At 52.6% G+C, this 26,621-nt stretch overlaps 3 protein-coding genes across 3 annotated transcripts in view; 2 read left to right on the top strand and 1 right to left on the bottom strand.

The window, feature by feature from the left end:
- Positions 1–26,621, bottom strand: part of Cep97 (centrosomal protein 97kDa) — a 159,271-nt gene that overhangs the window by 115,898 nt on the left and 16,752 nt on the right. The window lies entirely within an intron of this gene.
- On the top strand, positions 21,013–23,041 carry LOC144152832 (uncharacterized). Its single transcript, XM_077684315.1, has one exon. The coding sequence runs from the start codon at positions 21,497–21,499 to the stop codon at positions 22,907–22,909; it is 1,413 nt and encodes a 470-aa protein (XP_077540441.1). The 5' UTR covers positions 21,013–21,496; the 3' UTR covers positions 22,910–23,041.
- LOC144152837 (uncharacterized) lies at positions 24,307–25,959 on the top strand. The gene has a single exon (XM_077684320.1). The coding sequence runs from the start codon at positions 24,383–24,385 to the stop codon at positions 25,034–25,036; it is 654 nt and encodes a 217-aa protein (XP_077540446.1). The 5' UTR covers positions 24,307–24,382; the 3' UTR covers positions 25,037–25,959.

The following is a 26,621-nucleotide window of genomic DNA, read 5'->3' as shown; positions in this document are numbered from 1 at the left end:
ATACGCGGTGGACGGGAAAGCGACCATTCCGCGATAGCCACAACAGACGAACGCCCTGCCGTCGGCACCGCTGCCTCGTCAGCGCCGTCGCCACGGACGAATACAGACTGGTACGTATGTGCCGTACTTTTATTACGGTTAATAATAGTTCAACTTCAGTAGCAGTATCGCTTATGCCAGTTGGCCGGTGTCGTGTATGGAAAGCCGTTCGCGCGAGCTCTCTGCTTCGACCAGAAAGATACGAGCGTCAATGCGCGGTGTTTACGGCATTTTTCCTCCAAGGTCAGAGCGCCTCGAACCCGAAAATTCGTCTGCGCGACGGCGAGATGTCGAGCTCGGCCAGGCGGTTGTTTCGTACGCATTGGCGCACACGCTTGCGTGTTCGTTCGGAACTTCAACCGTTTACTCCACCGTTCTTTGTCATAAAAAGAATGTGCAGTATGTTTCACGGGCATTTAGCTCGCTATGCAAACTGTAAGCCCTGCCTAACATGCGTTTGCTTTTGCCGGCCTCCGCCAATCGCAGAGCTTAGCCCATGTGACGGCATAGGTTCTGTTGCGGGAAATGAGCTGGTGGGTCGCATGACCATTCCCGTTTTTCCTAATTATGTAGCTTATTTGAGCGAAGTTTGCGTTATAAGTGGTGTCGTTATGGTTCTAACGAGGCAATCTTTCGAATGAACCAAACTTGTGTTTTCTCTTCATGGCTCCTTTAAGAATGCATTTGATTGCGTGGACCACGACGCCATATTAGAGGATTTAGCCGCCAGCAACTGTGGACCAAGCCTGTACAACTACGTCAGGGATTTCTTGCGATGACGATCTCTCGTAGTTTCCATAGGTGAACATGAGACACCACCGTTCCCCCATTCGCAACGAGGCATACCGCAGAGTACAGTTCTATCTCCCACCCTTCAACCTTGCACCCCTAATTAATATTCACAGGGCGCTAAAACAGGAGGAAGAGGTACATCACCTCCTGTACGCCGATGACATGTCCATATGGATCAAGACGGGCTCCCCTGGACATGTTCAAGCCCAAATACAAGAGGCACTCAATAAAACTCAAGAAGCAGCCGAAACAATTGGCCTGACATGCTCCACGGAAAAAACGGATGCGCTCATTGTCATCAACAGAAGATGGAAGCCACCTCCATCCAGCTTACACTACAGGACACAGCCATCCCTACCCGGCCAACTACCAAGATCCTTGGCCAACACTTCCAGAAGGATGATGGGGCCACATTACAGTGAACTGGATCCTAAAACAATTAAGGAGAACAATTACTCCAGCTTACGAAACATGTCTCCAATAGGCAGAGAGGACTTAAAAAAAAGACCTACTCCGACTTAAGGAAGCACTCATCACATCTCGCATAAGATACTCTATTCCTTATACAAACGTCAACACGACGTAACTGCATAAAATGGATGCTCTACTACGAAAAGCCGCAAAGATACCTTTGGGACTACCGATAACCATCTGTAACCAGGCCATTGAGTAAATGAGCGCCACGCCCACAGTAGCAGACAAATACAACCAACTTAGGAGACTGAGGCAAAGCAAGGCCGGGATTGAACCGTGCTGCAATGGATCGGCTATGATTCCCAAGTAACGGTGGACGAGTGCTGTAAGTTAGAGCATACTTAATCCCTCGTTATAACGAAGTCAGCGGGACGGCCCAAAATTTCGTTATAAGCAATGTTTCGATGTAGGCGACAACTAGAGAAAAGCGAAAGCAGTTGGGCTTCAATTTGCGCTACAGCTGTGGGGAATCAAATCCCAATGTATTCAGTGAAGCAAACGTTATTCAGGTGCAAAAAAGGCAGGTAGCTTTGGCTGTTTCAAGTTCTTGCTGGGCGCGAGCCACCTCTGATCTAATTTGGCAGTGGCCACTTTTACAGGGGGCCCCGTGCGGGCGCTGGAAAGCACCGCAAGCGCAGTGGCTCGAGTCTGAAGTTGTGCTTGTTGAGGTGCTGTGCAGCCGTTAAGTCTGCGACACAAGAGTCTTTTTGGTGCCCTGTTGTCGACGACACTGCTGATTCTACGAGTGTCGGTGTTCGCGCACCATTTCGTCCACGTCATTGACCAATGTCTCGGAACAAAATTCAATGGCCCTATACCACGCATTTGGATCGTTTGTCTAAAGTCGGATGGGGCGAATCGAGCATCACAGACTCAAGGAAATCGGCGGGGAAACACCAGCTTGCGTCGACCCGCCATGTTGACAGCCTGCCTCGCCTGCGAGTGGCCGCTGCTCGGCGACGCCTCCGCTCGCCACTTCGCTCCAAGTGGGCCAAGCTCTTCGTGAGCTTCGAGTAATGCGGCCTAAAATGCATGTGTTTGAGTTAGGACCAGAAGAAATTTCGAATAAAGCGATATTTCGAGTAAAACGCTTTCGTTATAACGAGGGATTACAGTACATAGACAGACCGCACCCATTCCCGGTAATATGGAACCCACTAGACAGAGAGAGAGAGAGAGAGAGAGAGAGAGAGAGAGAGAGAGAGAGAGAGAGAGAGAGAGAGAGAGAGAGAACAACTTTATTGAAACGCCTGCAGAGTGGTTAGGCTACCCCTTCATGAGGGTCCGCCACCGTGACGTGGCCTGGACGTCGTCGCGACTGCGTCCTGGGGGCCGCTCCGGGGTTCCGCCCATGGGTCCAGGGAGGCTTGCGCCCCCCTCCCCCGTGGCTTCTCCCGGTCGCTGCCTCTCGAGGGCCGCCGCGACCTGCCGGACGGCCTAGAGTTGTAGTACGCAATGATAGCTCCTCGTTGCAGCCTCCAGCTGCGGTGGGATCGTTGTCTTCTCGCTTGCCTCACGTGTAGGCACGCAAAACGAAGAGCCATCTGGGCTAAATACTTCAACAAGAAAGCGCAAAGAGAACCCCAGTAAACGCATGCGTACCCGGACGCGGAGGGAAAGGGCACCTCGTTGGCTGTCGCGTACTGGACGGGACTCAACAGAACTTATACGGAAGGCAACAAACAGCTCAACTCAGCAGAAGAAGCGGAAGTAGACGCCGCTGGCAAAGCTGTTATCCACCTCTCCCTACCAGCCCGCCCCCTCAATATCCGTGCTGACAAGAGGGCATGTCGACTGTTAGACTCCGGTCACATCCAGCTCGGCGGCACACCTATCCAAACATATCAAAGGAACAGTGAAGGTGGACTGGATTCCTGGACACGCCGCGGTACTGGGAAACGAAAAGGCTAATCAGCTGCTCGATAAGGCAGCGCAGGGTAGCGCAGTCGAGCGCTCCCACTACGCCCGCCCGCACACCTGCATGCAGAGGCAAGCGGCTGCACTACGCGAAAGTGCCGCGCTTCACAACGGCCTGTCGCGACGACGCTGAGCCTCGGGGACCACCTCGGAGGGCTCCTCCAATGAATGGCACATCTTCAGCAGCACCCAGTCCGACACTCGGCCGCTATGGAAGCATTTCCTCCCTCCCTAGCTTCATCCCTCTTCCTCACACGCTGCTCCCTCGTACGGCGCACCTGCAGTCTGCTTTGCAGCGCTCCACCCTCGGGTGAGCCGCCCTCCCGGCTCAGCTCCAACGGAGCACCGCCTTCTCCTGCTGGACACCCTCCTCAAACAAGAGCTCACTCTCCCGCAACACAAGACATGTCAGCCTCCTCGTAAATTTCTCATGCACGAACACTCGCGCCACGAGCGCAATCGATAGCTCAAAATGCCTGTTCCCTGCAACAGAGCGCAGAAATGTTACGATCGATAAGCGGACGCCATCTACGAAAAGAAAAAAAAAGTAACAACACAAAATACCAAAGCTGAACGCGTTTTCCTCCATCGTTAGCACTGCAGTTCCAGTATCCACCAGCAGAAAAGTGCCAAGTCCAGCATTTATTCATTAGTTTTAAGCGGGTGGCTTCTGTAGGTCATCGAGAGGAACAAAAACTGGTCGAATTTGTTCAATTAGCTCGATCCTCGCATCGCCGGGACGGCGCCCGGGCCCCACGGATACGAGGCCGTGCGAACCACGGCTCGGAAACTGCGGCGTCCATCGATCGAGGCCGGACGGAAGAGCAGAAAATTTCCGTGCCCTTGCTTCGCTCACTTTGATTACGGAATGGCTGCAGACTGCAGAGGAGGCGATGGCCGGAACTACGCGCACAAGGAAAGCCTACTTCCCGAACGCAGTTCCTTCGCTCAAGGCTCCCGTATTTTTCTGTCTACAACTTGATTGGGCAAAAATCGGTGCGCAGTATTGGGACGGGGGCGACGGGGCTATGAAACCACCCCACGTTAAACCTGACGTCACGATTTGAGGCCGTCGCCATAAGAGCGTTCTAGCATACCGCGTAGCGTACGCTACGCTATCGGAGGCGGGTACCTGGACACGAGTGCGCATGCGCGCGCTCGTTCCGAGGACGGGCGGCACGACACGCCGTGCACGCGCGCGCACGCGCACCGCGCGTCGTGTACCCCCCGTCGAACGGCCGCTTAGGAAATATTTTTTGAAGTGCTGCAAAGGGGCCATGCAGACAAAATATGTTTGTTACATTACCCGCAGCGGTGGCTCAGGCGGACTCTGCTTCCGGATTCTGCGCAGGGCGGACGCAGGATGGCGAGCTCCGTCCAAGGAGCGGCTTCGGTGGGCCTTTCGGCCCGCGGTAACAGGTCAACGTTTGATAACAGTGCAAGCCAGGAATATCAAGCCATTTTGCCCATTTGCCGTCTGGACCATCTGGCCTGAACACTATTTTTCTGCACGCCGACGTGAAAGGGAGACCGTACAAAGTCGAGGACTTCCGCGACACGTTGGTTCGACTGGAACTGCTTCCCGAAGTTATCGCTTTGGGGGCATACCAGATGAACCATATATGGGCGGTGACCTTCAAGGACCCCAGTGGAGCTAAGAAGTTGGTTGCTGCCTACGAACTTCAGGTCAAAGGTAGGCGGTGCCTCATCATCGACCCGGGCAACCAGGACGTCCGCTTCAAGCTCCACTGGGTACTGCACCACGTCTCCGATGACGAAGTGCGACGCGCCCTGAGGCCCTGCGGAAAAGTCACGGAAGTAGCTAGAGGCCGCTGGCGCGTGCCGGGCTGCACCGTGCAAGCCTCGACAACGCGTCTGGTCACCCTTCGGCTCAAAAGGCAGGCGTAAGCGTCGACGACATCCCGCGCCTGGTACGAGTAGCTGGCGAGAACGCGCTTGTCGTGCCAGGACGCGAGCCGCTTTGCCTGCGTTGTCACCGGAGTGGCCACATTCGACGTGAGTGCCCGGTGCCGCGGTGTGCTCGCTGTCGTCGCTTCGGCCACGACGAGAGTCAGTGTGTGCGCACCTATACCAACGTCGCTGAACGGCAAACGGAAGATAGGACGGCAGAATACATCACGGACGCTGAAGACGCCGAGGACGCGGTGAAGGGGCGGGTGAAGAAGTGGTGAAGGGCACGCCCACCGCGCCGGCACCGGCCGCAGTTCCGAAAAACACTACGCCCAAGGAAATCACAGTGGCCCAGGGAGACCCGGAGTCTACCGACAACGCTTACCCGGCCCAACGCGGCAGTGAGGCGGACGAGATCGAAACCGCGGAAGCGGGGTCTTTCAGCGCCAGCGCAAAGCGTGCAAGGGGGGCCCACGCCGCTAATGACGAATCGGTGAACTGGGCACGGAGGAGCCGCCGGCGAAAGCCACCCCCCCAAGGTCGACGGTCAACGCTAAAACCCAAGTCCAGCATACCTCCTGACAGAGCCAAGGTGAAACCGCCAGTGACTTAGTCCGACTGCAGAGTGATGAGGGGACGGACTCGGCGTTACAGCGCACTGAAAAGACGCTTAAAAGGCGCAGTCTTCATCAGCAAACAACGCCCAGCAGACCTTCCTGATTCATCTTTTCTGCAACCATCGGTTCGTCCACCCTTTTTACCTTGCTCGCGGCGCAGTCTTCACTAAAAATAATGGCAGTGCTTGAAAGACCGCTACGCTTTGCCACTTTAAACGTACGGGGGCTGGGAGCTCGGCGAAAGTAGTGTCGGCTTAAAAGATTGGTTGATGAAAAAGAAATAGATATCTTGGGCATCCAAGAAACGAAAATTGAAAGTGAAGACTGCACCGAGACCATGGTACATGCCGTAGGAACTTCGGGGGGTGCTGCCTTTTTGTTGGGAATGGTATTGGGATCGATGTCAAAAATGTTGTTTCGTATGGGTAGGCTGGTGATTTGTGATTACAGCTATTGCGGCGTTGAATTTCGTGTGCTTTGTATATACGCCCCAAATGTGGTTCGAGAAGGAGTGTTATTCTTCGAAAGCATTTCTGCGTGGTTAAAATACGAAGGAAGCATTTTTTTAACTCGGGGATTTTAACTGTGTTTGTGAGACAAGCGATAGAAACGGGCCACATCGAGCAAGCGAATTCTTGCTTGAAGATAACGAGCCCAGCTGAAATGACGCGAACGGCGACTGAGCGGATGTGCCAAGAGTCGCGTGATGAGCAACAGAACGAGAGCCTCGAACACCGTCCCTCATGTCTCCTCCCTCCGCGTGCTAGGTCTCACCATTCAGGCCAACCGGGGCAACGCGACCACTTTAACTAAACTCCGATCGCACGTACTTCAAACACTCAACCTCCTAAGAAGAATCACCACACGGCGTCACGGCATCTCCGAACCTGAACGCTTGCAACTTATTCATTCCTTCGTACTCTCTCGCTTTGCGTTTTACCTCCCGCATTGCAAACTCAATGCCTCCGACAAAACGAAACTAGATTGCTGTTGTGCCAGAGCGCCTGGCCCGAAGGCGTTGCACGAGGCGACGCGCCGACAGCGAGGCTGAGTCACGCCGTCACGCCTCTCCCTTTCGTCGCTGCGGCGCGGCCGAATCCCGCATCTGAGAACGACCAAACAAGGGCATGTCGCTACGCCCGGAGGCGAGGTCACGGAGACGGCGGGGGCATCACCCTCCCTTTCCCCATTGGCGGCGCAGCTGACTCACCGCTTCGCTACCATTCGTCGGAATTCAAACTTCAGGCAGCGAGAGCCCTGATTGGAGCTTTTCGAACTTCTTGGGGCCACAACGAACTTCCCGGGCTATAAAAGAAGCCCGGAGGCTCTCATCGTCGGCATTCCTCGGCGGCTTCTCTTCGGAAGCACCGAGTGAAAAGGGTGCTGTCGCCTTTGTGCGAGTCATGTAACGTTTGCTTACCATGTATATACTGTACATAAATGTTACTTCAACTCTTCGTCGGCTCGAGGACTTCGTCGCTCTGCTCTGCGCGTCAAGAACAAATGCGTCAGGAACAAATGAATTCTACTGTATGCCTCGTTTAGACCTGATACTGGCACAGTGAGAGGTTGGCTTCATTTTGCAGCGTGGACAACGAATGCGGCTTCGTTTCGAATATATACGTCACAGAAAAATGTGCTTCGGGGATGTGATTAGCCAATCCCGAACAATAACTTATGCCTTGTATAAGAATATAAACCATGCGAAAATTTTAAGTATATACGTTAAATATTTGCCCACACACGTCTTATAGCAAGGACCAAGGCAATATAATATGAAACCACGGGAAAATACATGCTGTGCAAGTGCGGAAGAAACATAATAGCTCTAACGGAAATGAAAAAAAAAAAAAAAACAGTGCAGCTTCTAACATGCTAAAGACGTTCGTCGAAACTTGAGCCAGGTAGGGTTCACCAGACACACGTACTATATGCGAAATGGACTGGCATTTCGCGAGAAATAGGTGGGGGGTAGGGGAGGGGGACGCTGTGTATAAATGCAGAGCGGAATCAAGCGATGAACGTTTTAGTAATCACACGCACAAATCTCGCGTTCACTGTCGTTTTTTTTTTTTCGACTTCAACGAACAGCTGATCGTTCGGCGGGCGCATTTTTGGAAGTAATAGGGTAGGCAGTTCACATGCGATGAAAGGTACCGTTAGAAGAGTGTGGTATTAAATAAGGCCCTCTGATTTCAGTTTGTGCTTTATTCTTCAGGCTCCCTGTGCCATGTGACGATATTTCGAAGAAGAGTTTAGTCGCGGATGCCGATTATATTATAAGTCCATGTGCGCGCTGCTTGCAGAGGATATATGTAGCGGATGAATGTTTGCGGGCGCTCACCTCACGACAAGACGACTCTTTGTCGTGTGCTGATCCCCGAGTATAACTCTGCATTATCCATCGTACTTACGTTGAATATTCCAGACATTAACACACACTGGCTTGTAAATGGTGGTTATCAATATCTGAGGTATACTGGCAAAAGTATATGAGTGTTCCGCTAAATATGTAAGCGCACAAAACTGATTTATATCGTAGTGTATACCCGTAGCATGAACATCTGAGGAACCGGTGGTTACGGAGACACTGCTAGTAGATTCAGGGCAGTGTAACTACAATCAGGTTCATGCATACGCCGGTTCCGCGACGCTGGCCTGTGACACACACCAGACCGAATATACCACACTAAGATCGCGTCAGAAACATGTGCATTCACGTAAACACACCCCATTTGCGAACAGAGTGACTGCTCCACATAACCATGGATTTCCAACGCCCGCAAACGCCAAATCTCAGTCGTGAACATGCCGCAAAAGCAGCGGCGGCAGTGGGGAGCGGGACGGAGAATCCCGCGCCTGCTTTCGAAACGGGCCGCTAGGGGGATTTCAGTGGCGCTCCTACCAGAGTTCCTGTATATAGCTCCCGCAGGGAGCTATAAGAGCTATATAGAGAAACTCTAGCTCCTACAGGTCGCGCTCGAGGCGTATAGCCCGGTCGTGGTACTAGTACAAAGCTGCGGGGGTCCCATAGGATCCCGCGTCTTGAGAGAAAGAAAATGAGCTCGCTCCTCCCGATTGTTTTGCGACATCGTCTCCAGCCCATCCCCGACGCGTCCGATCTCTTCCGGCGATCAAATCGGCATTAGTGAGAAAAGCTTCGCAGCGCTAAGTACGTTTACAGCATCGACAAAAGTGCTGAGACGGTGACGGCGCTCTGCCACTGGCAGGTACACAGATCGATAGTCGTATGAAGTGGGATTTCTAGTGAGATGCTTCTTGTTTAAACTGATACACTTGGTGACAAAGGCTTTTCAACCACAGCCGATCAAAAAAAGCAACGCAATGGCAATGGGTGCACGATCGCGCGAAAAATTCAGCGAGTCCGACGAACCTGCGGTCCGTCTGTTGCGGTGCGCCGCGCCTTTGCGCACTTATGCGTGCACTTTCGTTAAACACTCCTGGTTTGCGTCGCCGTTACGAATACGTGGTGCAGCGCTAGCTTGCCTTTTTATTACGTGGCTCAGTGACAAAATGCAGCGAGCGTCAGAAGCTTGAAATGTCTTGTGATTCCGAAAGTAGTGGCCGCGGTAAAACAAAGTGAGTGGCTGGCCTGTTTCCTTGTTAGATCTTACTTTATTTAATTACGCTCTTGCATCATATATTCCCAGCTCGCACTTAATAGACTAGCATGTTTCGAGGCGTAGGGCCGAGTTTCATGAAGCCGACACGGCGCAGGGCTGGACGACAAATTGGGTGGGAGGGAGAGGAGGCTTTGGAGTCGAAGAGAAGAAATTCAGCGTACTGCCAATAATATTTCACAATAATTGGCAATAATCTGGCTTAATGTGAAGTTGGGGGACAATGCAACTGGAAGCGATCAAGTTTCAGTTCTTGTCTCGCCGTCTAACCTCATCTGAGGTCAAAACTGCAGTGTCGGCGCTCAGACTGTCAGGGACAGGATGAGGGGTGGGGTTGTGACGGCATGCGGGGGGCCGCATGATACAGCCCTGTGGGCCACATTCTGCCCGCGGGCCGTAGGTTGCCGACCCCTGCACTCGAAGATAAAGAACACAGTCAATGACGATCGTATGTAAATATTTGGGTCGCGCACTGCGTACATGCGGCTGTGTTGCGTTATGTACTACACATAGATGTACACATCTGTGCAGGTAGCAGACGTGCGACTTGGTGCTTGTTTCGCGTCCTTTAATTGCTCTTAATTTGTTTATTTGACTCGATTACCTCACTTACTCGCTAGTATGCATGTGCCCTGCCGTTCGTAAATCGAGCGGCGTAAAATATTCAGCAAGAATAATTTATTTTGCGAAAATATAAAACACAATTTCCACTCGTTTTTAAGGCGGTGTCAGGCCAGCACTGTCAGCTGAGTCAGCTGCGCTTCCCGCGTCCGCTGGCATGCTCCCGCTGAAGCAACCTCTTGCAGTTACATCAGGCCATATGAGAGCTTCTGTGTTTATGCTACTTGTGAACTTGCCTTTGTCTAAGAACGATAATTATCGTCAGGAAGTTAGACCACCCGACCTGGCCATACTGACCCACGTCGCGACAATCGCGACAGCTCGCTCAAAAGTCGATAATACCCTAGTTACACGGGCAGAGTTAACCATGGTTAAGCGAACCGCGGTTAGACAAAACCGCAGTTTTGCTGCGTTACACGACAGACGAAACTGCCAACCATGGTTAACGCAAACTGAGCTTAGCCACCTCAGTTCGGTCACGCTAACCGCAGTTCCCGCAGCCGCAGTGCTCGAAATCGCACAAGTCAGTTCGGACGCAAGTGGCGGCGCATCAGCGGAGGCGAAAAAAAAAAAAAAAATCACCTGGCGTTCGGAGGAGACGAAGGTTCTCAAGTAGCGGGCGCCGCACCAAAGCTGCCCCCAAGAGGCGCTTAAGCGTTCTTTGCGTCGCTCTCGCAGTCAGCGCGACTGCCTGTCAGCAGCGGCTCGTTCCCCGATCCAGCCGATTAACTACGACAAAAGCCGCGCTAAATTTGTAAACTGCGCGCGTCGTTCGCCAAAAAATGGATAAATCAGGCAATCATGTTCAGCACTCGCAAACGATCAGCGCCCACGTCGGCGCGCGCGTCTGCAAACACGCCGGTGCGCCTGCCCGCACGGCACTGCAGCAACGGGAGCTCTACTCTAACCGGCCCAGACCACGGCAGCAACAGCTTATCGCCGCTCTTCGAAATCAATCTGATCGCGGAAAAGAACTTGCACATGCGAGAAAGTGGATTTTAGTGTGGTGAAAAATTATGCTATGGATTGTAATTCGCAGTTGTAGAGATAGCGGCGGTCAAATATCCACCGCAATGCGAAGCCTAAAAGTTCCCTACACCGAGCAGACCCCAGGAAACCAAGCTGGTTGCGAGCTGTTGGGGAAGCCCCTCTCCTAAATTTCGCCGCGCGCGAGTGCGTTGCGTTTGGGTCTGAAGCGATTGTTTAACGATATTTCCTTTTGTCTACAACGCTTCTCTAAAAGCGTGTTTGTTTATTTTTGTTACGCTCACAACCAAGTGACCGCGGTCACCACTCTTGGAATTTCGCGTGTAGCCAAAACCGCGGTTTGCGGTAACCGCGGCTAGTTTAGTAATTACGGTTAAACTTAACTGCGGTTACTTCCACCGTGTAACTAGGGTATAAATCGGCTTGTTATTTGTACCCATAGGTCGGCAGAACAGAAAGAACTCACTCAAACTCAAACTTCACGCTGTGCTCACACAAACTTGGATTAAAAAGGCTCGTCTGTACTCAAAATCACTCGTACTCACTCATTGCATATACTCATTTGTACCCGCACTCATCTGCACAAACTCATTAGCCCTCAGGAGCACTAGTACTGAATCTGTACTCACTTGTACTCATACTCAATCTGTGATCAAACTCAGCCCTCACGAGTACTCGTACTTAATCTGTACTCACTGTATTCACTTGTGCTCATACTCAATTCGTATTCACTCGCAATCCCACTCAGTATTCACTCATTTACTTGCATTCAAAAGTGTTTCTACCAATTTGTTCTCGCAATCAACCACTTGCATTCACGCGCTAAACTAGGTCTACTGACCCATAATTTGAACGGAGCAAGTCGAGTGAAGCCAGCATGCCTGTCCTTGCTTTTGCTAAGGCAACCCCGTGGCGAGCGAGTGCGGAAAGCCGCGGAAGGGGGAATGGCAAGGGCGGAAGTTCACCTGATTTAACCCTCCTTAAGAGGGGGTGCTCGTGCACTCACGTTGTGATTCGAGCGCGTGATCAAACTCACAAGTTTGTACTCGCGAGTGCTGTACTCATGAATCATGGGTACTGCACTCGTGAGAACTGCTCGCGAGTGCAGTACTCATGAGCGCCACTCGCGAGTACATGTGTTCCCGTCTGTACTCACTCATCATCGCACTCATTTTTTGTCTGGGTCTGTATTCACTCGTAATTGTACTCACTCGCAAGTTTCCGTACAAATGAGTGCACTCACGAGTGAGTACGCCGACCTATGGTTGCAGTGCATATTGTTTTGCTTAGCCTCTGCAAATACTTTAAAGGGGCACTGACACAAAATTTTGAAGGCGAGATAACTTCGGAGATAGATTGGTGGGAACACATATACATCATCTGCAAAATATCAGCGGCGAATACAGCCTAGAACATATTTAAAATCAATTTTAAAGTGTGCGAAACGCAACCGAGCAGCCAGCAGAGGACCACGCGCAATCGACATCCCGAGGCTATTGTGTAAATAAACCACATCCAAACACGTCACGAGTTTGTGTTTGCCGCTTCCGCACTGCCGGCGTTTTTCGCCGGCTCGCCCGGCTCGCCGCTCCAATCGGAGGGCCGGAGGGCGGAGCTTCTGCTCTCGAGAACGAACGACCCGATCGTTGGCGGCGGAGGCCTTGGCGGAGGCGCCGTGATTTCGTCAGCTCATCGGGCAGCTGGCCGCGACCAAAGTTCTACAGCGATTCCAGGCACTCTGTTTCTATTACTGTTTATTACCATTGGACGCGAAAACGCGCCGGAGGCACGAAAAGCCCACTGAGCTAGCCGCACGGTCGCTGTGCAGGCGGCGGCCACGGTATTGGCGGTGAGCGCGACCACGGGCGGCGCTGCAAAGGGCGTCTTCGTGACGTCAGCTTAGGGACTCTCGCATTTGTCGTCTGCTTCACTCGGGCTCGCTCTACCTGCTGTTTCTTTGCGCTCGGTCGACTTTTGATGTTTGTCCGCACCAGATGTTTCGTATGCGCAACTTTTTATTACAATAAAAGACTTACAATCGCATACACTAGCTCAAGGCGTGATTTACAGTATTGTTTTCGACACGACTTCGGAAGAAACATTGACGGCGTGGCCACATTCCTGCGAAGCCGGTCTTGTGCGGAGAGTCGGAGCTATAGGTGTCAGCTTCTGTATTCACAAATCTATCGAACAAAGGAAACAACCAGAGTCTAAAAACCGACAACAGCGAAATGCAAGACCTAAACAAACTTCAGGCCTTCGGGGCTCTCGGCTTTGAGAGAAGGCACTACGATTCCTGGCTAATCGATCGTATGTAAGGTAAAACTGTTTTTTGCAACCTTGCCGAACGCTGGAAAGTATTGTATCACATCACTTTACGTTGCAATAGCATGAAAGTGTGCCGACATGCACTATTGGGCGCAAAAATGTAGGTTGAGTTCCAAATAACCTACGGTGTGTATAGGCGCGTGCTGGTGCAGGCTTCTAACCAGTATGGATGCTTTTTGATCAGAACGGGTAACAATTACGGTAAAAATACAACACCAATATGTTTCTTCAGACCTTGGCGGACATTTCGGTACATATTTCCGACAGCCATGCCTTCCCAATATTCAGATATGCGTTATAGTAACACTGCCCTCAATAGTACGAGGAGGAGGGGGAGGAGGAGAAAACTTTTGCTGTAAAATCGAGCTGGTTAGTGGGCGGGATCCTCAGTCCAGGACAGCGAGTAAGAGTAATTTTCTTCAGTTCGTGGAACATCACCCCGAGTAGGCCAAGATTTGTTCTTTACGCCTGAAGGGGTTGGAAAACAATAAATAGCTGCTTGGAGATATTCATCGGTTATGATTCTTCATAATACTGAAAACCGGCACGTACACTATTTCTTCCGTTTCTTAGAGAGTATATCACGCATTCAGCGCTGTAATCATGTCATACCTGTTCGGGTTGAGATTCAGTTCATTAGTTACGATAGAAATTCGGGGCGGAAAAGTCGCCTTCGAGTACTCTGGACAACGTCGTCTGCGCTGTTTCGCGGTGACGTGGCACAAACCTTCTCATTGCATTTGCATGTGAATAAACGCACGCTGCGAATATGCACGTTGTACGCAGCCATACCGAAAGCCAATTTCTGAAGAAGGTAGCGTATGCCTTACAGCCTGAAGAAAATATCCACACAAACTATGTGCTCCTCTCAAACATCCACAAACCTCCTAATGATATATGTGTGACGGTGCAGGAAAATTAATTCGTTGGGCATAGAAAAAAAACATTCACCTGATACAATTCAACAACAACGAAAGAAATAGCAGACAATCGCTTTATTTCCTGCTTTGCGATGCGCATGTATGGACGCGCCGCTTGGTGCGTAGCATTACACTGTTGAGTCTTCATAAGAACATCTCGAGTATACTTTAGGGAAGCCTACGCATTTTGCATACCTATCGAGGAGCTCTGAGCCCTGAACCTCGCAAATAAGCTAGAAAAGACGAGTTACGCACAATTATCTGACCGATGCTCTGAAGAAAGTTGGTCTCTCCTCGTTCATTGCAAACTTGTGCGGTATACAGCTTGGAGTTATTAAGAGTTGTCAGAAGCTGGAAAAATAACTGAATTACTGGAAATAAGCTTTTTCATGCCCTAAAAGATCGAAGCGGGCGATATTTAGCTTAGGCTACAGTGGCTAGCCACTGTACTTAGGCTTTGCAGCCCCTTACAAGCGCACCACAGCGGCGCCAGTGTAGCAGCGGCGCAAGTGTAGCAGACGACAGCGGCGCGAGTCCCTAAGCTGACGTCAGAGCCAGGGGGCGCCACTCAAACATCTCACCGCCAATAGTGCCTAGAATATACTCTAGGCACTATAGCCACGGCCGCGAAGTGGCCCAGGCCGGCACAGGTTGCTCGAGTGATAGCTTGTTACCGCTGCACGAAATTGTCCCCAAGTCCCGACCATGGTGGCTTACATGAGAAAGGAGTTAATGATGCGATGGCGTGTTGCATTAAAAATTGTCCTCTGCACCGCTTACGAGAGCGGCACTCGAATATCCGCCGCAGTGCTAAGCCGAACACATCTGTAGGCGGACCCGGGCGGACCTGTAGGCAGACCGGCCGACTGCTCCCAGCGCGCGTCTTGCCACCCACCGTCTCGAGCGTCGCGCGTCGTTCTTTAGCCGCGGTAGCATTTGCACTCGCAGCGCCTGCGTCACATCCACGGTCGCTTTTTAATTAAGCGCCTCATGAGATCAGTACGTGGGGGCATTCGCAGAAACTACCGTCGATGCGGATTCGACAGTGCTACGGCGGCTCTGCTCTGTGATATGCCTCCGACGGTCACGTGGTCAGCTTTGTTCACACAAAATCCACAAAATCCATCGTTTCGCGGCACTCGCTGAAACCGAAACTGCGACTGGCCGCATTGAAAATGCCTCTAATTAAACAACCGTCGCACGCTGAAGCAAATGAGGTTTCTACAAGTTATAAGTAGGTCACTAGCTACTTATCGCAACAAAAAAAAAAAACAAGATGCAAAATTTTTGTGTCAGTGCCCCTTTAAGAACTATTTTGTTCAGCATGCAGTCATTTAAACGCAACCACAATGCGATTAAATTAAGTACAACCAATTTTCACTCTGGCTTTTAACTGAAAACACACGGAGGGCGGCGAGGGTCGTCTGCTTTTGTACTACCCAGACGCGTCGGACACGAGGGGGCGCTGCATGTCGCCAAAACTGCATGTCACGGGACATACAGAAGGTGCTACTATAGAAAATGGAGCGGGCCGGATACTCAAGGGAGAGCAGTCATTGGCATACCTTCATGAAATTATCACTGAGAAATTCTGTAAGGTTGATAGCGCGGCCCCGCAGCGCCACAGCGATGTAACGACGGAGAGGCCGAAAGGTCTGGAGATAGGAGGGGACAAGCTCAAGTGGGGAAAAGCAGAGGGAAAGGTCCATCGTGGACGTGAAGGTGGGCAAGGAACAGGCAAAGGGGCAACTGTGGGACACAATGCAGGACCGCAGCTTGGTAGCGATAATCGGGGGAGTGAACGATGTGTTACAGAGACGCGGGGGAGGGTTCGCGAAGCAGATTGCGAAGGGGGTCAACGAGCTGAGGGCGGTCTCTGAGGATGTGCACATTGCGGTCTGCGCGGTGCCGGAGGTTCAGAAACAAGGTATCCACGTATAAAGGGCGGTGGTTGCGGCAAACAGGGAGCCTTGGACCCTGGGTAAAGCGACGAATTTTGCAGTGGTCAACCTAATCCGGGACCTGGACCGTGCAGGCCGCAACGGGGCGTTTGTGTACGACGGCATACACTTTAGTGACCGTCTAGCTGAGCCTGTACGGTGGTGACTGGCAGCCCGGGAAGTAGCTTTTTTAGGGGGGCACGTACGTTCAAGAAGAAGATAGACTGAGTAGAGGAGGTAGCGAAAGGCAGGAAGGAGGGGGCACTGATGCACGGCGGCGGAAACGTAAAGCACAGAAGAGGAAAATAAACCGTGTAACTAAAATTAGAGTGGATTAGGCTTTGACTTGTCGTACCGAAGCAACTCTCCGTTGGTGGAGCAACGGATCCCGGGATATATGTACGCGGACGATATAGTGTTGCTGGCAGATAATGCGGAAGACTTACAAAAACTGGCCGACATTTGTGGTGATGAGGCAACGTACCTAGGCCGACATTTTAGCCCACAGAAATCTGGAGTCATGGTGTTCAACGAGGAAGCTCATACAGCGCCACTAAGGATTCAACAGGAAGCCATACCATTAGTAAATAAGTACAAATACTTGGGGATCTGGCTTAATGAAGGAAAGGGATACCTGAATGCCCATGAAGAACACCTCAAATTGAAAGGGAGACGAAACGCAGCAGTAATGAAACGTAGAGCGCTTTGGAGATACAAGTACGAGGTAGTACGAGGCATCTGGAAAGGGGTAATGGTGCCGACGCTCACGTTCTCTAATGCCGTATTATGCTTGAAGTCAGATATCCTGTCGGGACTGGAGGTTAACCAAAAGGCAGTCGGCAGATTAGCACTGGGAGCTCACAGTAAGACTGCAAATAAAGCGGTACAAGGCGATATCGGTTGGGCTTCATTTGAGGCGAGGGAAGCGCAAAGTAAAATACGTTTTGAGGAGCGGCTTAGACAGTTAGACGCGAAGAAGCGGGCAGCCAGAGTTCACAGGTACCTGTACCTTAAAAGTGCGGACACCCACTGGCGGAAGAGGACGCGAAAGCTGGCGACTAAATATAACTTGAACACAGCGAATAAACAATGGGGGGGGGGGGGGGGGGCAGTTAAAAAGCAAGTGAAGAAAACAGAGGCGCTCATGTGGTCAGAGAGGATGGAAAAGAAGGGATCACTAGGAATCTATAAAGCAAGCAAACAAGAGATTTGGAAAGAGAACTTTTATGACAACAATAAAGGTAGTGCGTTGCTCTTTGAAGCGCGGGCTGGCTGTATGAGAACTCGAACTTACATGAGCAAATATTTGTCCCACTATGAGACATGTGTGGGATGTGGCAGGGATAAAGAAACAATCGACCACATAGTAATAGAATGCCAAAAAATTCAGCCGGCTAGAATTGGGGGGAAGGTCGTACTCCCGGAGGCCCTGCGCTTCCCAGTTGATGGAAGCATTAACTGGTCAGCATTCGGTATTACCAAGGACTCTGGTATTACTAAGCAGCGGCTACAGTACTGGTGGAAAAAACAGCAGGGAAGTCGACAAAGTGTCATCCCAGCCAGGGGTAGCGGCAGGGCAGAATTAAAAAGAAATACGAGTGGAGGGTTAACTAAATTTAAATTACAAAGATAGGCTAGATGGCGCATGCCGTCACCCCGATTCAAAGGGGAGGCCATTGATCATCATCATCACCATCAGCTTCGCTTGTTTACGCGCGGCCCGTCGTGGTTTCCGTACGGTCTGCGAAGTTCCACGTTTACAGATAACGTAAACATAGCGGAACTGGCGCGCAATTTTCGAAGTAATATTATTTATGCATCTAAGTCTCGTGCAAATGTATTTGTATATATTCGTGCAAATGTATTTTTGCTGTGGTGCGCTGACAACAGCCTCACTTGTAACTGTGGCTATGATAGACTTCTACTCCGTTTTTTTATTATTCTTATTTCAAGCTTACGAGGGAACATTCAGCTCAATTATAAGGTTACATTCGGCTACTCTCTTTACAGAAAAACGTTTCAGGCATCAGTGAGCACAATTACTTCGTAAGTTTAAGTCACGAAAACGTAGACGGCATTATGCAGTAAAATGTTGCCTTCTTGAGAAAGTAGTAAAAAAAACTACTCGGAACATAAACGTTACAAAGATTAAAATGGTCTTCCGGATAGTGGTCAATATTTGGTTGATAAATTGTTGGTCAACGGGAACACGTGAAAGGAAATTCCTTTGGCGGAACGGCTGCTCGATTTGCAAAACACAGGGGTCGCGACCTTTTGAGATGCATACATCCGACACATATAAATCCGACACATAAATCAGATGCATAAATCCGAGTTGCATAAATCCGACACGGCGGAAGGCCGCACGGCAAATGGGGGGCGGGGTTTGCAGGCAAAGAGAAAAAATTCATCGAATTGACAATACTTCTGGACAATAATCTGGCTAAATGTGAAGAATTCTCTGCTGTCTCCCGCCTCTCACGCGGGCCATTTGAGGTCAAAACTGGCGCGTCGTCCTCCACATAAGAATTAAGAACAGGGGGAGGGCGGTTCCGACAACGGGGCCGCAGGTGGCCGACTCGTGGCACAACGGAACGCAGCAGTGCACCATTGTCGACAACAAGCGCGATGACGCGCTGAGGTTTTTAAAAAGACATTGTAAAAAAAGTGGTGCAAAGGTGTCGTCAAAAAGTTAAAATAACACGAGCACGCACAATTCATATAGAGCAGTGCACGCGTGTTGCAGTTGCAATTTCTAGGCCCGGCGCGACCCGGGAGACACGGCCCGAGCCCGACAAATTTATAAAATATGACCCTGGTCTGGCCCGAGCTTGACAGAGTGTAATAAAATAAGCCTGAGCCCGCAGTGTGCTTTTAAATATCAGCCCCAGTCGGAAACATGAGCCCCAAAAAAATTTGCGGTCTTCAACCTAGAAACGTAAGCATACTGGAAGTATATTGGATTTAAATTTCTATTAAACGTGGACTGAGCTTTTTTTGGACTTTTCTAGGAGCTACTATTAAACTTGGACTGAGACGCAAACTGACACTGAACTTGGACAACCAAAATTTCATTACTGAGAGTATGTATTTTCAAGAATATGGGCGAAAGTGCTTCACTTACGACGCACAGTCTTCGAACTGAAGGCACACCGAGGATCATTTAAAGGATTTTGAGAAAAAGGGATAATCTTCTTTATTTACAGATTTATTGAACAGATATTCCACCTTTCGTTGATCTATTCAATTCGTTGATCCTTTCGTTGATCCATTCACAGAAAAGCTCTCCTTCGATATGCTTTTGTGGAGAAAAACAAAGTTGTCCAAAAAGCTCTTCAGTCAGGCCTGCCTTGCTTGCATGATGTAGCCCGCCGCGATTAAGTTCCATTCGCTTTTGTTTTTATCCGCTATTCTTTGTGAGCAAACAAATGAGCAAACTTTTTGCTATCAACAATCTAAAATTTGCGGCACGCGACTGCGGGCCGGCGTGGGCCCGACAAAATGCATGCTACACCTTCCGAACCCAGCATGCGGTCAGAGCCGGGCTCGGGCTTTCGGCAGTCACGGGCCCGCGCAGTTCCCTAGCGGAATTCCTAAGCAAGTCAAAGCACGGCCGGGCTGGAGGTGCGCGCTCGCCGCTCCTCCAGTCCGGCCGTGGTCAAAGCTACCGTGCCGCGACTTGAGGATCAAACACAGCGCCGTGGCTTGCAGTGGCGCTACCGTGAACTAAAAAAAAAAAGCGCGCGCGCTGGGGAGCGGCGGCGTGCGCAGGTCGTACAAACTAAGGTCCCTAAAATTAATTTTAGGGGCCTTAGTACAAAATACAGCTGGTCGTGGTTCAATCTACACGTACAATGTAACGCACAGCATATTTTTTTTTCTTTGCAACCGATCGGTGTATTTACTATCTTGCTTTGTCAATATTCATCATGCAAGCCTTCATGTAGTAGCTGTGCATGTTTCGTAGTACGTTTTTGGTTAGGCGGCATGTATAGAAATGTGTTGGTGGGTGCTGCTTTTGCAATTTTTTATTTTTATATTTATTTAGATGTACACTGCTTTTAATCATTGATGAATGGAAAGCTATAGAATCGTGGGTGCAACCGCGGTGCCTCGCGTAGAGACCACAGTCGCCGTGAAGTCACTAACTGGCCTTTTTACTCTCCAGCATGTGACGCTCAGTGATTATTCGATTGGGTTTTGTTTAGGAGGGTTGGATTATGCTTGCATACTAATCATTGTGGCGCTACCGTAGAGCCCCTGCGGAAAATCTCAAGAAAGTGAATTTTTAAATATCAACCACAATAATATAATTGATGATGATGACAATTATGTTTATGGTAGCATATTTATCACTCCCTCAGGGAAAAAAATATTTCCGACGCCAGCGGGTCAGACCAATGTTGTTTTTCAACAGAAAAGGTGTAAAAGGTGTCCCATCCCGACAAGCGCAAATGTCGCCTGCGTCAGGTGCCCCGCCGTGAATAACTGTGCGACGGAGCGTTCATAATCCAATTGATCCAATGCCACTTTTAAACGACAGGTTACGCCTTTTAAACGAGTTCGATGCGCGCGAGTACAGCAGAAAAGCGCTCAGCTAATCGATCACTGCGCAGCTGGCACCGCACGAGGAGCATCGCACAAATCGAGGCCGGCTACAACAATGGATACGGAAGGCGGGCCATCAAAACTACGGAATGCCGAACGACACGGAGGCTCCACAGAACGAATTTGCGCCCGCCCTGCTCCATAGACAGAAAAATAAAAAAAAATAAAAAAAGGGCACTCGCTTCCGGTCATAAAGCTTCCGGTCTGACATCGCAGCGCCGCCCGGCGTCAAAAGCCCGTGTCATATTCGCGCGAGAGAATGAACGAGAGAAAGAGGGACGGCGAAAAGAAAAACCAAGTTTTCGGGGATGCCGCTGCTGGCCCTGACGATGTTGTGTCGCCAAAATGGGCCATGTTGTCGCCTCGCTGGCCTAGCCCCGTGATCGTCACCGAATGCACACATCGGCCGGCGTCTTAGGCTTCCCCCGACTGACGGACGCGACCGCCCGGACACCGCAAGCGAGGCGCCGACCCGCGCCGCGGCAAAACAAACCGCTGCTCGCCCGCTCTTCGGCGACCCGACACGGCATGCCGGCGCGGTAGGCTCCTGCACTACGCCGCCCGAGACCGTCGAGGTAGGGGGGAATCCATCTTTTCTTCGCTGCGGACCGCCACCGGACCGAGAAAAGGCCCGCCCGGCCGCCGTCGACCAGATCTCCTCGGCCGGGTGACATTTGCGAATCGGCGCCGAGACGCGACGTATGCGCCCCATCAATCAGCCGCTTGTCCATACCGCCGACGAAAGCTTCGCCGAATTCGAGCGGCGGCGCTGGGGCGTGCGTGCGGCAGCGCGGCCAGCACGTGCGGGGAGCGACAAAGGCACGCCCGGGGACGCCGCGATGTACGCGCAGAACGGCCAGGCCCCGGAGCTGTCCTGTCCGCTGAAGCGGCGCCGCAGCGAGGACGGCGAGCGCAGCAAGAGGGCCCGCGCGGCCGCCGAGCGCGGCTGCGAGTCCGACGGCGGCCTGCCCAGCAGCGACCAGCACAAGAAGACGGTCCGGCCGCCCCCCGCCGACCAGGGCCCGTCCCCGGGCGGCGACCTGCACGGCGTGTGCACGCTCGAAGAGGGCTCGCTCAAGCTCAAGATCTCCCTGCACCGGCCGCACGTCACGCCTGACGGAGACGGGGCGGGAAAGTACGACGGCCCCGTGGCTCTCGCCAAAGCCGAGGCTCGGGGAGCCCTACAACCCAGCTTCTGCAGTGCTGTGCCCCGCGGTGAGGGTCAGAGTGAAGCGAGCGACGCTGGCCTGTCCACTGCTGGGGGCAGCGCACCTGCGCCAGTTGTGGTGCCCACCAGAGACACACTGTGCTCTGCCTCCTCGTGTCCCCTCCCAAACAGTGCCGCCACGCAGGCAGATGCAGGCAGTCCACAACCCCCGCCAGGCAACCACAATACGACGGACACTGCACCCACGTCTCTTGACCTCGACATCCCAAAGACTGCACTGTACGAGCCACGTTACGACCGCGCTCAGGACACCGCCACAGCTGCCTCCTTGGCCCCCCCCACCCACTACCAGGACAGCGCGTCGGGGGCACGGACTCGCAAGAGCACCACCCCCGGCCACTACGTGCCCTACGAGGCCCCACAGAGCCGCAGGCGTCTCATCCAGGACACCTCCAAGCTGCGGCGCAAGGGCAGGGGCCCTGCGATGGCCGACAGCGCCAAGGCTCCCCCGCACAGCAGCTTCCACCACGTTCACATGTCGGTGGGCCAGAACGGTGGCCGGGGCTTCGTCAACCACAACTCCATCATGGACCACCCGAGTGTGCATGCCAGAATGTTCCCTCCTCCCGAATCTCCTCCAACCAAGCTGGCTGCACTGCTCAACTCCACCCGGCCAGCAGCCACCTCCGCAGCAGGAAACCAGCGACCAAGCAAGGCGGGAACGTCTTCTGCCGAACACCAGCCACTGGACCTTTCGCGGGCCATGCCCAAGCGTGGCGGCCCAGCACCCAAACTGTCGTGCCTGGACCAGATGCCGGGCAACTACGTTCCTCCCATTGCAGTGTTCTACATGAGGCCGGGCAGCAGGCAGAGACTGGACGGCATCATCAGGAAGCTCTGGGCAAAGCACAACAGCAGCCTTCTTCGGGGGAGGCCACGTCCTTAGTGCATGCTCTGGGTGCTTTGCAATGTTTCAAGATGAGTGCAGCTGTGTTGTGTGACTGGTGTTTGAAAGGGGAGGAGGGCGGGGCGTGTTGTTTTCTATTAAAAGAGTGCAGAGGCCTTCTCGAAATGTGTCGTAGTCGATAAATCCACTCATGCCAGTGACTTCGACCAGAAATGCACACCACATTCCAGGCCATCATCACGCACTGAACAATGCAGCGCGGTGCCTGAACACCGGCACTCGCGTGGAAGGAAAGCTCGTGCATTGCACACCACCTCACCACGCTTGGGCTTCTTTGCCGACCTCGCAGGCAGGCCCAAGTGGCGTCTACACCTAGACGAAAAATTCAGGGAAGCTTGCAGTCAAATGCAAGACGTGAAAATTGCAAAGGTGTTGTAGGTGAGAACTGCCGGACACATAGTTCAGTTTCAGTGTCATTGTTTATTTGCATAGTTGCAGGGCTACTAATTGTCGTCATATGCATCGAAGAAGTTGTCTTCATCGCGGTGAGTGGTGGATGCAAAATCATCCTAAGCATTGTAGACTTCCACCAGCTCTTTCCAGCTGATCCTGGCGGCCCTTGAAAAGCAGAAGCCGGTCGAAAGCCGAAAGGGCTCGGCCCCCATTCAGGGGCGGCTGAAGGACCCCGAGGGGAGTAGAGAGGCGGCTGCCAAGTGGAGTGTTTTTGACGGGATGACGTAGGCTGCGTCATGGTGCTCCATTAGGGACACCACACCAGGCGATTCAATAAAGTCTTTACTCACTCACTCACCAGCTCTTCGTCATTATATGAGCTATGGGAGGCAGCTCTGGCCAGCTCTGACCCTGGGGTTCAGAAGTATCTCATCTTTAGGGCCAAGACTGGGGCAGAGGAACCAGGGGCCCTGGAAGGAGGGAGCCTACCCTAGTTCAATCAAGACCTTTCAGTTCAAATAAACGTTTAATCTCTCATAAACGTCATTGACTCGAGGCAGTGGAGGCGGGATCTGTAAGTCGTCTCGGGAAGGATTGGCACACTCGTAGCCATGTCTCCAATTATCCATAACGGCTTCTAGAAAATGTAGTGGCCGCGGTGACCCCTCCCAAGCAAGGCCTTTTCACCTTTAACATTAGCCGTGGAGTTCTTGCATGCGGTAACTCTAGGTTGCGATTGACAACAGCGCTGGGGCTTTTTTTTTTTTTTCTTGCATAAGCCACTGCGCGAGCCGAGGACTCGGCGGTCGCCGCGGGACACGCGCTCAGCATTTTCTTGGTATTTTTTCCTGCAACGGCGAACTTGGGACCAGCAACAAGGGCTCCGCTGTTGGTGTTGGCCTCGAGGCCTGAGCGAAGGGCGCCTTGAACGGCCCGCCCTTGCCGGCGCACGCGGCGCCGCCACGCGGCGGCCGCGGCGGGTGGCGCCCTCCGTGGGCGACCGGGGCAGGCGGAGGTCTTTTACCCCGTCTTCCGCGCACGCAGGAGGAGAGCTGCGCGATGACGCCGGCCGCCAAGAAGGGCAAGTACGACACCAAGTTCAAGCAGCAGGTGATCCAGTTCGCCGAGCGCTTCAGCAACCGGGCCGCGGGCACCAAGTTCGGCCTCAACGAGTCCACGATTCGCGGCTGGCGCAAGGTGAAGAAGGCCGCCGCGTCCACTCCGCCGGCCACGCCGCCGCCGCGCGCTCATCCCCACGCGGCCCCCCTGCCGCCGCACGGCTGGATCGCGCAGGCCCCACCGCTGGCCGCCGCGTGCTGCGTCCCCGCCGAGCCCCGCTGGCACGAGCCCGCACGTGCGTTGGCGGCGTCCGACGCGAGCCTGTACCGGACGCAGCACTGCCCGCAGCACGGACCCAGCGAACCGCCCTCGCCGGCGCGAGGAGCCGCGGCACCCGCGTTCCTGCCCCACGAGCACCGTAACCAGCCCGCGGCCAGCGCGAGGCGCGTGCTGCTGCAAGGCGGCGGCGAGTACGGCGGCGGCGGCTTCCCCGAGGTGGCCGTCCCGTTCACCGTGATCGCGGAGAAGGCCCTGCGCGCGCTCTGCGACCGGCGGGACGAGGCCACGCCGACGGGCGGCAGCGTCACCAACCGCGAGCTCTTCGCCAGCTTCCTGGGCCTCACGCCCAACAGACTGGTGGACAACGTGACGTGACCACCCCCGGCACGCAGTAGCCTCCTGCGACCCTTCGCTGCCGCGCCCGAACCTACTTAGCCGAGCAGTGCAATAGTCCTTGCACTCGCTCCTGCGTGAGTGCCTTTCTCCTCTTATCTCTCCGAGCCGTCCTGCGAGCACGATGCGCCATCGTTCTCCCTCTGGGAGCTTGTCTTCCGCTTCTCGTTCGAATCTCCCGGCGAGACTGTGGCGGCGGCGGCAGCCTGGGGCGTCTTTGTGGACTGCGCAATATTTTTCCCAGCTCACGTGCAATGAATCCCCACACATAACTGCTGGTCACTGAGCTTGTCAGACCCTGTGATTTAGGCACACTCCGCACTGTGTTCCTACATTTCTTCCTTTAGGAAAGTAACTAAATAAAACGACGTAGTACATGTGTATGCACAAATATATATATATATGCTTATAACAAAACAGACCTAGGGTTTTTACATAATAAAGCTAATAAATAGTACTATAATGACGAGGCATTACACTCTGCTGTTCCAACGAATGCCTGCCTCTTCTCCTTGGCTGTCTTTCAGATGCCGGAGTGGCCTCCGTGCATTAGCCAGTGGTCTATGCCGATTTTTCGTGTACTAGATTACAAGTGTCTTATACATGCTCTCAAACTGCTCAGTGTGAGTTATAAAAAGCTAGAAGGAAACTAACACTGCTAGCCACACTTTCCGGTCCCCCTCCCCACCAGCTGTCTTGTCCGAGACAGTCGACATTCCACGCAGCAGCCGTCCCATTTCAGCTGCTGTACGACTCCTGCCGACCGCTCCGAGAAAAATGTGCGACTGTTTGCTGATCCGGTGACTTTGTCTCAGACGATGCCCTCAAAACTGTGCCTGACGAACTGCCCACTGTAAAAACACGGATGCATTAAAGGAACAACTATAAGCTGGCTGCTGCCATCAGTCTGGGCTGGTGCTCCAAGTCTGCTGGCCATTTGTGGCACAGTCCAGCTTCCCTGGGACATCCTGCAACTGCTGCGATCTGGGCTGGCTCCACTCGGTGGCTCTGGTGCGGAGCCCGTCACAGAGAGACCGGGCACAGTTACGCGTGGAGGTGCCCTGTCCACAGGCATCTCCCTCGACACAGCTCGGGCAAAGGTATTTGAGCAAGGACACGACACCAGAGTAGCTCGCTTAGTTCCCACTCTGCTGTGGGTGGGGGGCACTGCCGAAGCAGCTTCACACCACAGAAACTACGTAAGGGCGACTGCTTGCACAAGTGTACTGCTCTGGCGTCAACTGCCCTGGCACAGGACTGAAGTAGAACAAACATTATGAAAAAGAGGGGCTAGCAAATGCATGACGGAAGAACCTGGCCACACAACAGCTCAGTGGCCACTCTTCAGTGAGACTGTAAACTAGTGGCACCAAGGTGAAATCTACATTGCATATCAAAAATTGTGTAACTTCCTTTTCTTTTCTTTTTGAACTGCTTGAAACAAGGCAAACAGACCAAGGGGTTGGCCAGTTCTACTTGCCGGGACGAAAGGTGCATCGAACCAATTCTGGGTGAATCATCGTCGCCACCATAAGTGTAGCAAGTGAGAGTTTTGTGGGCCATTACT

This window comes from Haemaphysalis longicornis, unplaced genomic scaffold (genome assembly GCF_048455015.1).
Source record: "Haemaphysalis longicornis isolate Haplotype H1 unplaced genomic scaffold, Haemaphysalis longicornis Haplotype H1 scaffold_9, whole genome shotgun sequence".
Classification (NCBI taxonomy): domain Eukaryota; kingdom Metazoa; phylum Arthropoda; class Arachnida; order Ixodida; family Ixodidae; genus Haemaphysalis; species Haemaphysalis longicornis.
Note: the sequence above shows the minus strand (reverse complement) of the source record. Positions and strands in the feature narration are given on the sequence as shown.